At 38.3% G+C, this 13,099-nt stretch overlaps 1 protein-coding gene across 1 annotated transcript; it reads left to right on the top strand.

Annotated features, from left to right (window-relative positions):
- Window positions 1–9,322: 9,322 nt before the first annotated feature.
- LOC110861205 (sister chromatid cohesion protein DCC1) lies at window positions 9,323–11,442 on the top strand. Its single transcript, XM_022110320.2, has 8 exons — window positions 9,323–9,494; window positions 9,579–9,670; window positions 9,766–10,063; window positions 10,183–10,287; window positions 10,395–10,512; window positions 10,589–10,777; window positions 10,881–11,009; window positions 11,101–11,442. The coding sequence occupies exons 1-8, from the start codon at window positions 9,390–9,392 to the stop codon at window positions 11,379–11,381; spliced, it is 1,317 nt and encodes a 438-aa protein (XP_021966012.1). The 5' UTR covers window positions 9,323–9,389; the 3' UTR covers window positions 11,382–11,442.
- Window positions 11,443–13,099: the final 1,657 nt, after the last annotated feature.

Genomic DNA, 13,099 nt, shown 5'->3' with positions numbered 1-13,099 from the left:
AACCACTGTCAATGCCAAAACTGAACGACAAGGAGGGAAGAAAGCCGTCTGGTATGTACGGATGTAGTTTATCGTATGATTCCTATTTCGTATGATGGTTGGGCTACAGGGAGACAGTGTACATGGGGGATGATAATGCCCCTTGTTACAAAGTAGTAGGGTGGATCAAGTAATGTGGTATAAAACTTGGATCCCGTATACCTACGGAAATTGTAAGGAGAAAACATATACGACTTCAATGCTATGTACTGGATACCACGGACAGAAGGGAGTTTTCCTCGTTCGCCATAAATCCACTCTATTTCTAAATTTCGGTCTGCAATCCTAATACAATCGGGAGTCGAAAAGACTCGTGTGAATCAAGAACAGGGTGGAGGGTAAAATAGTTAGTGAAGCTATCTCACTATCAGTTTCTGTGCATACATGTCTGCTCGAAGGAACGAACAGATTGATGGGTCATCCATCTAGCAACATTCCTTTCAAAATTATTTAGAAGTTAGGCTGGACGATTGCTGGAAGTATCAGACTCAACATAGCGTCATCGCCTGGGTCCTTTTGGTATCCCAAAACGCAGTGATCTGTGATGTACGTTGGGTTGACAAAAGCTAACCCACATCAACTACTTACCCGGGCTTGCTTACTAATAAATGCATTGGGATTGGGACCAAGTAGACTTTTGGGCAAAGATGAAGTTGACGAGACTGAGGAGAGATTGTATGGCAGTAGTGAATACTTTGCAAGTTATTGGTTGAGTCCTTCTCGTAGAAAGCATAGTAGATTTAACCGTGTCTACTCCGATATTATTATGTACGGGCAAATGTGCATCGGATCAGGGTGGCTGGCAGTCTGGTTGAGGAACGGATAGTTTTATTCCCTCAGAAATTCGTAGGGAGAGCGAGGGGCAAAAAATCGAAAAGAGGGTTGGATTGGCAAAGTATACGAAACTTCCCTTCCAGTTTACAGTCACTGCTCTGATTTCAAAAAACAGCCAACACTGCATGGTCTCAGTCTCTCTCTATTCATTCATTCAACTTGAGCCAAAGGACTGCTGCACTACGGTGTTTATTGTATTATTATTGTTTTATTTTCATTCTGAGGTTTACCATCTGTATTCTGAATGTAATAATATGCATTCACTTATTACAACCATTTTGACGTTGTAATAAAATATCTGAAGCTGCAATTTAACAATGGTAATAATGATGAGTAATGTGTCCCATTCAACATGCAATGTCAACAGATACATATCGTATGTACACTCGGTTTAAAATTCCAAAGTGGTAACATCTTTGTACAATGAAATATGCAGAGTGTACATATGTAGAGATATTAGGGGCGGAATGTCAAGGTTCCAAGCTATATATGCCTAAATACATTGAACTAAAAGAAGCCATATCTGCTTAAAATTATCCATGTTGCGTAAAAGTCCTGTTAGAAATATATGTGCACAATCAAAAATGAAATAAAACGAGATTTCATGAGTTTCTCCTCGCGAAATTCCACAGCCAATAATAAATACAGACAGATGCACTTGAGATTATTTAGTGAATGCGCTTCATAAACAAAAAACGTCAATTCTTCAATAAATAAGACAACGCGCAATGTCATATGTACATATATTTCTTTTACTATCGAGGCTTTATACAGAGGGAACAATTTTAAAAATTCAGCAGCAATGGCGACGTTAGTGGGGCTTGACGTTATAATAAAAGCACTAAATTTGTCCTGGTCACTTTGGAACAAGGCAATTTCGAGACAGCCTACTCGATATATTGGGCAACCACAATTCGCCGCGGTTTGGGCCTTTTTACCAATAAACGAGTGATGGAAATTTCTGCAAAGAAAACAGCCACAGAAATGCTGATGCCGCACACCCACGCAAGGAACACTCCCTTCAGGATATTCAGAGTCAGTGTTTTGTTTGTATTGACCACAGGGATGTGGGTATTTTCAGACGCCAGTTTCCTGGTGGAGATTGATTTCTTACCATCAACATTCTGTAAATATTACGTTCAATTTGTGATGCCTATGTACACATACTTATGTATGAGCAAATAAAGCAAATAAAGTCGGTGGTGTTGGACCACGCATAATGAGTTGTCCCTACTTTTATTGAGGCACTCTATCTTACCAAGCGGTCAGTCGACCATTTTGTGAGCAATCCCATTCCTTGGATTCGGAGCATTGCTAAAGCCATTGCAGGTCCTTCTCGAAACTTTCGTGAGGCAATCCAGGAGCAAAATACATCGATCAATGGTTCTGTTGAGAAGTGATAGTCTATAATTTTCCTATTGATGCCATCCAATCTGGAATATGTATATAGATGAAAAGTTGATTACTCGTATTATGCACTTTACCATTACGTAATTGCGTGTTTGAATTTATGTTGTCATCCTTTTTATTTAAAAAAATATATTCGGTAATTTGGCTGTTACCATTAATCTTCCCACATATGTAAGACCAATTTTATGCCATATTTGCCTCGAAGCAAACAAATTATTGGTACCCACCCAGCAAGTACGTTGAATCGAAATCCCTCAATTTCAGGTACAACGACATAACGATAACCATCCAGAGCTTTCACATTCGAGAAATTTGGAATAGTGTCCGTGTATCGATGATAGTTGGCAACTATGTATTTTGTGTCTGGATCATGAGTAGTCCTCATGTACAGATCGACAGTGCCTCCTCGCCACACCAAAAGTGTTCTTTTAGCCTCCCAAATATCCCGCATAGTGTTTATATTGTTCTCCGGGTCCGGGACACTAGCAAGTAAATAGGAAGCATCAAATGCTAACGAACACTAGTTTCAAATTAAACTAAGGTGAAAGTTTCATCTCAAAAAGCTTTACAAAACTTTTTTTCCTAAATGAAACTTTTGTTCACGAAACTTTAGTACAATTTACCTTAGTCTAGCCGTGAGATAGGAACTGTAGACTGAAAATACAACGAATAAACACAAGGACCAAGTTGCGAAAGTCAAATAGATCGGCCCACATGTAGCTCTCTGTGAAGACTGCTTCAACGCTGACCCAAACAACTAAAAGTTTTTGTAATTAGTGAATAAGTCAGTTGAAGACTTTGAAAGGATTCTGTAAATTTTAGCACATTTTTGCCGTGATAAATTTCGCTACCTCCAGAAAAAGAGAAACGATGTCATTATTATCGGATTTCAAACGACGGCTATGATGATGCCCTTCAATTTGAGCGAGAGTGGTCATACACCCAGCGACGAGCACAAGGCAGACGAGCATGACTCCCCATACGAATTCGGAGAAAACTGTAAATGGTGCATTCCAACTAATCTTTGCAGGATACTTTCGAGAGGCGAGAGAGAATTTAATGTTATACAAGGGAGCCAGGTACGTGCCCAGGAATCGTCTGCAAAAAAATGAAACGCAAGCACATGCAGCAAACTTGCCAAGTGACGTTTTAAGGAATTATTTACTTATTACTAAATACCTTTCCCAGTTGCCTGTAATAAGTCCAACAACGAAATCCACTTCTTCACGTTCTAGCAAACCAAATTTTCCAGTCCACGTATTATTCAACAATTTGATCCCGAACTCCATATCCTTAGGAGCCACAAGTGTCAAGTGCATATTATACTCCAAGACGAAATGTTTCAACAATTCGCCTTCCAAACCAGACACTAAATCGAGTACTTCTTGAGGAGATTGTGGATGAAATTCAATGTTTGGATAGTGCATTTTTGAATTCAAGTATTTTGACCAATTTTGAATATGCAAGTATGGAGATCCCTGCCATATTTATAACCATTATTAAAATGTGCCAGTCACTAAAGTAAATTGTATGCTACTCGGATGAAAATAAAGTGGGGGTACCAACATTTACAAATCCAACAGTTTTCGAGACTCCTTTCAAAGCGCAAATTGGGTCTTCTAGTGACTTGCAATGCCGGAATGTCTTGGCCGTACTGCGTAAGACTTTGCTTGTAAGGTAGTCAACAACGCGGAGGTTGTGATGCCATATATTTGTCCACGGATAACGCCACAAGTCATCCTCATTGTCAATATTCCATTCTAAAGGAAACAGTAGAATCAGCACTATTCGTTTAAAATTATTCTCAACGAAATCGTCATAGCGCATCCGATGATCTTCCTGAAAACCGAAAATTACCAGAACTTGACATTCAGCAGTGAGATTGAACTTAAACCAGGATGAGTGTGCTTCACTTTCACCTTGGCCAGGTTGGTGAAAATCATACCCATTAATCAAGATTAGTCTCTGCAACGGCAGAAAATCGATGATATGATGCCTGTCTTCGTTGAAAATTACTACTTCACATGACTCTGAAATGTGATTGATGGAAATTAATTGTTCTAAATTCACGTCCACGTTTCCAAAAGCACTTAAAACGTTGGACCCCAATATGAAAGCCAGCATATAAACACGGCTGCAAAAATCTGTCATTTTTGACCCGGTTTGCTTTTCTAGTGTGTACATATGTATTTTCCTTCTGTAGGAAAGAAATCAACCAACAGTGATGATTCACACTTAGGCACCTCTCTCGGCCGGTAATCTCAAGCAGCAAGCAATTTTACGACTGAGTTGACATCGAGCTATTGAAGGAAAGATGACATCCACCAAGTAAAGCCGTCAAACAGAAATTTTCAGTCGAAATTCTTCTGCCAGGCAGACCTGATTTTCCACTCAGAAATGGAATAACAAAATCATCTCCAAGTTTTATGTGGTTGTCTGTTTCAAATTGATTTATGCGGTTAACATTGGCGTCTGTTGGACATGTAGTTTTGGAACCTGTATTCTACGTTTGTGCAGCCAATTTTGCTATCAGAACATACGACACTTGCTAGATTCAATTCATATGGTGTACTCAATAAAATATTCTGCTGGTGAAAGCCACAGAGAGTATGAAAAATGTGAAAACAAATACATTTAGCGTTGGATTTTATGAATGATGCATTGCTAATCAATTCTTAATTTCAATACCAATATGGATCCATATGTATATGTAGCAAATTATCTATTAATGCAAACCTAATTCAGTCTTTTCAAATGTTACATCAATTTTTTTTCATCGTTGCATTTCTCATTACCACATTTTTACTTAAAAGAGGACAAGAGAAAAGTAAACTCGTATGTATCTACTTATGTATTTCTATGCAACAGAAGAAAGTTTAGGCTTCAAGTTTTGTGTCGTCACCCAAGCAACCAAAATCTGCAACTATTGTACTAAATTTGTACAACTGGATTAATGCATATTTTCCGTGAAAATGTGAAGCCGACTTGTGCTTATTTTGTACAAGTCGCATGTACAAAATTCATACCAATAATTTGTCACTACAAGTTTACTTGTACAAAATATGCACAAAATTAACACAAACAAATATGTGCGAATTTTGTGTAAATTTGGTGATGATTAATATGCATTCATGAAGTGAGAATTTGGTGCGAATCTAGTGCGAATTTAGTGCGAATCTATTGCTAATTGTGTGCTAATGGTACGCATGAAATTAATACAAATTCATTTACACGTATTACTCACATTTCAATTATTATTTATTTATTACACATTCATCTGTTGTACATATTTCTACAATAATGTTAGGTATCTCCAAATACTTAACTAATTAATAGAAAATTGCAAATTGGGATACACAAATATTTATCGTAATTAATCTGCAGAATTCGTACTTACGGAGTATAGAGAAAGATTAAGTTAAAATGAATTCCTGACCAATGTCTCATTATTCACCTCAGGCTCTTCTGCTGATAATTTAGGGCGACGCCGTTTGTCGTTATCACATGAGTCGATAGATTTATTCCTTATATGTGTTCTCAACGTATGAATAATCTATAAATTATGCAAAACGTATATTTACATAAATAACCTGAATATATATTAATGCAAAATTAGCTAACAACAATATGTATATATGTAATTACCGTATTCTCCGGCATATAACACGCCATTAGTCGTCCAATCTTTTGAAATCCACGTAGACGGCACAATCTCCACTCATTTGTCACCTTCAAACTCGAAGAATACGAACTTTTATCCGAAATAGGATTTTGATTTTCGACCATAACTGTCGAAACAAATTTTTTGGTTGGAAATTAAAAATGGAGAAGAGATGATGGAGTTGATGTCACGGCATGGCAAAAAGAATAACTGACTTGAGGTTTGTTTATTTAATCGCGAATAGAAAAATGATACTAATTTAGTAGTAAATTATTGCAGAATAATCGGTACAAATTTTGTGTGAATATGCTGGCACCTGTTTACTGCATTTTGAGTTTGTACAATTTCCCAGGTACGAATTATGCATGAATTTGGTGCAAGAAATCTCATGAAAATTTAGTGCTAACAAATACGCACTAAATATTCACTTGTTTCTTTATAATAATTTGCTACTAATTAATTTGTGATAGTTTCGTGGATTTCTTGTGCTAATTTATTAGCAGCACAAAAATTGATACAAATTTTGCACGAATCTTGTACAAATTAATGATTACAACTTTTTATGCACAAAAATTGCATAAACTTGCATTGGGATTCGCAGTAAATTCGCATTGAGGTTACTTGGGGCAAAAATGTTGAGTAAATTCTAAAGCAAACCACACAGTTTTTCAATATCTTTTCCACTTGGAACTAATTCTAGCATATACAGACGTGTGTTGAGCTGTCTACTGTACAAACCAATACAGGATATCGGCGATGTCGTGACGACTTTTCTCCCATATTTTTTCAAGGGTGACCCGAGCGAAGTCCTAGATACATAATGTCCAAAAATCTGAATCAATTTGTATACACCACGCCTCCTGTGAATTTTTGGAAAAAATCCATCGATCCTGTAGTGCAACGTTTGACCTTGCACTACTTGAGCGATGGGCTATGTTTGCAAAAAATATACTAGTTACACATTCACCATTCCTCCTCACCAACTTTCTTGTATGGGTGTGGTTAATACTCGAAATTTGTATGGTCCATGTTTTCTTTAAAGAAAGAAAAAATGTATGTAAAATATTCAAGAATATATCGTCGAGAACTTTATGCCAATCATGTACTACTCGGCCGCCTTGCATCCACGGAGTAGAAAGGACTAATTTGCATTTTTCTCTACAGAATAAATTGATTCCTCAATGTATTGATGTAACATATCTTCCATTCACCATGTCGTTCAAGTAGGAAAGTAAGAGACAACAGTAACACAAGACATTTCGAATTAAGTTGCACAGTTAATTAAAAATTTTGTCTTGTTCGTCAAAAATATCTCAAGTTCACCGTCTACTGGATGGCACATGACGATAAGTCCTCGTGATCTGCACAAAAACTTTATTGCATTGCATCTAATACCTCATCATGGAGAGATTCAACAGAGCCGAGCATTTTCTCATCAGTCTTTCAAGTTGTGGTTCCCATTCTCATCTGTGGTTGATAAAGTGAAAGTTCTAAAAAAAGTGAAAGTCGTCGTCGTCGCCGTCGTCTCACCCTGAATAACTTTTACAACTACCAAACCACGGCAAACACTGGGTTCGAGTGCACATGTATTGAATGAAATTGATTCGCCCGTCCTCCTTTCTCCGTCTTTCTCTCCAGTTCTTGATCCCAGATTGAGGAAAAGTGAGCGAAACCAGGACGGAAACCTTGCTCATGCATCGACTTTGGTTTGACTGTGAATCTCCGTCCCCTGAGGGAATGCATTTGAGGGAAAGATGTTCATTTCCCAGTCAGCCTTTCAACTTTTCCTTTTCTCCGCAGGACGACATTTGAGGAATTTTATTTCCCAGATCTTTGCATTTTATATGCTGATCGAGTGCATTACAAGAATTTTTCATTTCACCAAAAGCAGAAAGTTGTCAATACTTATATATACAAAAAAAAACTGCAGGATATTATGTGATTTCATTGCTTATGTTTCATGGTATGTACGTGTCTTCTCTCCTGCACTTTTACATGTACCTATACCTTATTGTTCTCATGTTCCCAGTGCAAATCTGCACACATTTTTCGACATTCTCAACCTTTGTAGAACATATTGCATGCAATGAAATGTCACACTAAAGCTTCTTTTTATAACTGTCAGACGTGGTAGAAATTCCATATTTTAGAAATGCTGGGTTATAAAACATGTTCAAAACATCACAAATCCTTTTTTCATCATATCTTGCATGACATGGCTAATTTTATTACTTATGTAGCTCATTGAGTAGCACAACATCAAGAGCAGTTTCTAACATGTCTCAATAGAAGCAGTATTTACGTAATGGTGCACGCTGCGGCGACCTTATGGGCCAGATTTTAGAAATTCCCCGAATCTTTTTCTGCAAATATTTTTACATATTCCCTCATCTTGAGGGTTGGAACGGCCGTCACTGAAATTTTGCTGAGCCACACCCCCTGGGGGGCGAAGTGGCCCCCCGGTTGACCTTCGACATTAAAATGGGGCTGAGATTGTAGGTCAATGTATGTGTAGCTTACATTCCAAATTTGGAAGCATTTGGTGTACCACAACGCCGGGCGCAGCATGGCGACACTTGCAAAACCCCCCATTTCAGCCCTTTTCAACCGTTTATAACTTTGCTTGGGGGATCGATGAAGCTTAGCTGTTTGCGGGATCACATGACACACATTCTCGAGAATCATCTCCTACTAAAACCGTAGACCCGCTTTCGCCCATTTCGAAATTATAAACTTTTGCATTTCGACATAATTCAACAATTTCGCCATTACGACATTGTCGCATAAGTATGTCGACAGGAGCAAAACTATCTGCGACCGTCTCCATATGCATAAGATTATAATCTTGCATAGTGTTAATCTTGTCGACATACTTATGCGACAATGTCATAATGTCGAAATTGTTGAATTATGTCGAAATGCAAAAGTTTATAATTTCGAAATGGGCGAAAGCGGGTCTACGGTTTTAGTAGGAGATGATTCTCGAGAATGTGTGTCATGTGATCCCGCAAACAGCTAAGCTTCATCGATCCCCCAAGCAAAGTTATAAACGGTTGAAAAGGGCTGAAATGGGGGGTTTTGCAAGTGTCGCCATGCTGCGCCCGGCGTTGTGGTACACCAAATGCTTCCAAATTTGGAATGTAAGCTACACATACATTGACCTACAATCTCAGCCCCATTTTAATGTCGAAGGTCAACCGGGGGGCCACTTCGCCCCCCAGGGGGTGTGGCTCAGCAAAATTTCAGTAACGGCCGTTCCAACCCTCAAGATGAGGGAATATGTAAAAATATTTGCAGAAAAAGATTCGGGGAATTTCTAAAATCTGGCCCGTAAGGTCGCCGCAGCGTGTGGTGGGAAATGAACACGGCGGTAAATATTTTCGGTCCATATTTCATCAAAATAAATCTCTGTTAGTAAAGCTGGGAAATATTTTTCGTAATAAATATGAGTTTGGCACACCCACTGGCCACGGGGAGGTCGGCAGAGGAAATCAATGCAATTTTAAGTGCTGCCAAGTTAGACAAGAAAGATTTGCTCGCGGTTGCACAGGTAAAAGAGGAAATGTTGAACGGTTCAGATTTTGGTAGTTTTTATGTGTCAATAAGCTAATAAAGTATCATTATTGTTTTATAGGAAATCGCATTTGCGGAAGGCTTTTCAGGAACCCAGTATCGTCTAGTGGAGCTTCCTAAAGAGGTTGCAGAAAATATACGAGTGGGCAACAGGTAGGTTTTATTTATACTTTTGCAGTCGCGATTTGTATTATTGAAGCATTAAATTGGATAAATTGAGCATTTTGGTGTTTTTATTTTAAAAAAAGCCTCGTGTTTCGAGGCGATTCTAGTGATCATGCTGTTCTGTGCACGGAACAAGCAACGTATGAGATTAAGGAAGCTGAGACGTCAAATTCATTGTTAATTTTCGAGGAGCTGGCGTTTCCGGAACAAGCTCAACGAACCAGTCGATGGTCATCAGATTCATCATCTGCTAGTTCCAAGTCACCGGATTCGGTTTCAAATCTGCCCATTATTCCTATTACTGCAGCAGGAGATAAACTACCGCAAGATGATGATGGGGGGGATGCGGTTTTACGGGACGAGGAAATTGTTGTGAGAACTGTGAGTCTAGTCTTGTTTCTTCATACATGTATATTCCAAGAAATCGCTAATAACACTTGAAGCAAATCTTCTCGAAAACCAAAATCTAATAAGCACATTCTATTTTTGGCATAACGCAGATCCAGGATATTGTGCACTCTTACTTTGAACTGAAGAAGATTACTCCCAATCTTTCGAAAATTAGAAATGTTCTTGCGCTTACATGTTACAAAGGTCTTGGCGAGGTAAGCATTATATAATAAATAATATAAGTCTTCAAACAGATATACATTTCGTACGTGGGGCGATTATATAAATTTGTCTAACGATTTTATTTCTATTCTATATTTAGGATGACGATATTCCAGAAGTCGAGTTTATAACCTTAGATAAGTTATTAGAATTGATTCCAGCTAGTGAAGGAGAAATTACTGGCTACTTGAAATCTATCCGAGTTATGGAGTGTGATGGTTAGTGGACGTTTTGCATATTCGTCATCTTGTCTGAAATTATAATCTATCGCTTGTCTACTATTCCATTACTCAGGATTCCTCCGACTGATTGATGATTCTTACTTGTATCGCGTCTTCACCCTTGTTAACGGCTTGGTTGATGAAAATTCCTGGAGAATTGATCGAATACCAAAGAGTGTGGTGATTAGAACATTAATATCCTTGGAGCCACCTATAGTCATAGAAAAGATATTCGAGTGGTTTTTCTGCAAAAACTCTGAAGGTGATTAGGATGTATATATAATTTCATGACGTCTTGGTCATACCTACATATTATTATAAGTATGTATATGTATTTATATGTACATGTATGTATCTATTTTCAGAAAATGAGGACATTTATTGTATGAAAGAGGACGAAATTTGTAGGTTTTACGGCGAAGTGTTACTGATGCCTGGTGGTCGGTTTAATGTTTCAGAATTTATGAAAATATGGCAAGAGAGTGTTCCCGAAGGTGCGGTTTTGTTTGAGTTTTGCGGGCTTTAATTAACAAGTGTACCTATAATTATTTATGTAAATATGAATGTGTTTATTATTATACGCAGGGCTACGAGTCAATGTGAAGCAGTTGGAAGGAACAGCAGTTACCAATTCTCACGTCACACCTCCCGTGATTTGGTACTTTCCTGAACACAACCTTCCCGACGTAGTTACAGATAGGTTTGCAGTATTGTTCGAAGCAAAACCAAAGTGGAGACTTGAGGAAATAACCCCTTTTCTCCAGAATCTACCATCATGTCAGAGTGCTGGTGTCTTGTTAACAAAGTTTGCTAGAGTGAATACATTAAATGGGGTAAAGTACTACTCTTCCAAACACTCGAAATGATCTTGCCAAGCATGTTACTGTTTTGTTTAGTGAGATAATAAAAAATCAATAGCGTTGTGTACCCCGTTGGCTCGATTCTTTTAAAGAATTAACTATTCACCACTTTCTCGTGTCTTCCTTGGTTGGATCGACTTAAAAAAGCTTGTTCGGCACTAGTTTTACGAGCAAATAACTTAATTATGTCCCAGTATTATTATTGGAGCGTATTCAGATCTTTTCAGTAACCGCATTTTCTCCATCAGTAGGTAAACTTTGAGTTTTCGGATTAGTTTTTCTCGAGAACGCTCAGCCTCGTTTTCTTCTACCCCAATGTCACCATAATTCAATTTTTCATTGTTTTATCATGAGCCCGTAAAGTCTTGGTCTCCTGGAAGTAAATTTGATTTATTTAATCCGCATCAAAACAAGGAGAACGCATACTTTATTACTTCCACCCGACTGCATCTTTTGCCATGAATCCGGAACACCCGAGAGATTGTACATACTCATGCCATACATCGCATAAAGTAGTCTTCGGACTTCTGTGCGTCTCACAATCACAATTCTGCATACCTTCGCCTCCAGGGAGCATAGCAGGAACCACACATCTAAACACATGCTCTGCTGCCAGGCGGTTCTGCTTCACTTTGCACAATGGGATTTCGCAACTTTCTCCTCAATAATGGAGAATATAATCGCATCCCAGCTAAATTAGCAGCCTTCTGTTTCTTCTGTTGTTCTCGTTACGCTGACGGGTCCTGAGAGGAGTAGTAGCATTGTAGAAGAGAGGGCTTAGAAAATGAATAATGGAGACCACTCTCATTTGCCACCTGAGCCATGATAATGGTCTTTCATTCTAATTCTAAACTACTGAATAACCATACATACAAGCAAACAAAGGGCAAAAATTGACATGAGAAAACTTTCCAATCTGGAAAATTAAAACGGAGCCAGCTTGGATTCTACATGTAAAGTTGTGCACATAAAGTAAAAGGTGAACACTGAAGGAAATGCGACCATGAAAACTTTGTGTTAAATCGTGTGTGAAAATGCAAAGTGAAAGTGGTCCCATTCACAGGAAGAGACAAACACACTCCCGGAGCATGTGTGACTTCCAGCCAATACTGCAAAGTAAGAGATATCGAGATGCACAAGAGCATTGGGAATTGGGAATTTCAATTGAGGCAAAATTCAGAAAGCGTGCAGTGACACCCAACTACAAATCGGCGTGTGTAAAGTATCACCACAATTTCCGAGTAGTTTCGCTAAACTTATTGGCACATGCTATTTATTTATACGTATATAGGGCTTTCACTCCACTGCTATTTAACACCATTGGGTTTGGTAGTTGCTCTGTTCATGTGCTTTCGAGGTGGTGACTCCTTTTCTTTCCATTCCTGCAGTTATCCACTCATGCTTATTAAATATGACTTAATGCTGGGAACGGTCAGAGGTCGACAAATTTGGCAAATTTTGATCTCTGCATTGATACATACGGACTCATGTTAAACTTGTGATACATATTTCATAAAAACTTGGCATCTAGTCTAAAATACAGCAAAAGTTTTAGCAGCTACTCATACTCTATATGTTACTAAAATTTCGTGGGATAAGTACAATTTTCTATTGAAACCAGACTTGCGTGGGATGATTACGATGTCGAATAATTTTGTCCATTGTTGTCCAAAATGATCCAGTGTGTTTTATGAGCTGGATTAGGGACATTGATCTGTTGCATC

This window comes from Folsomia candida, unplaced genomic scaffold, assembly GCF_002217175.1.
Source record: "Folsomia candida strain VU population unplaced genomic scaffold, ASM221717v1 Fcan01_Sc001, whole genome shotgun sequence".
Classification (NCBI taxonomy): Eukaryota; Metazoa; Arthropoda; class Collembola; order Entomobryomorpha; family Isotomidae; genus Folsomia; species Folsomia candida.
The sequence above is the reverse complement of the archived record's forward strand: the minus strand, read 5'-3'. Positions and strand labels throughout refer to the sequence as shown.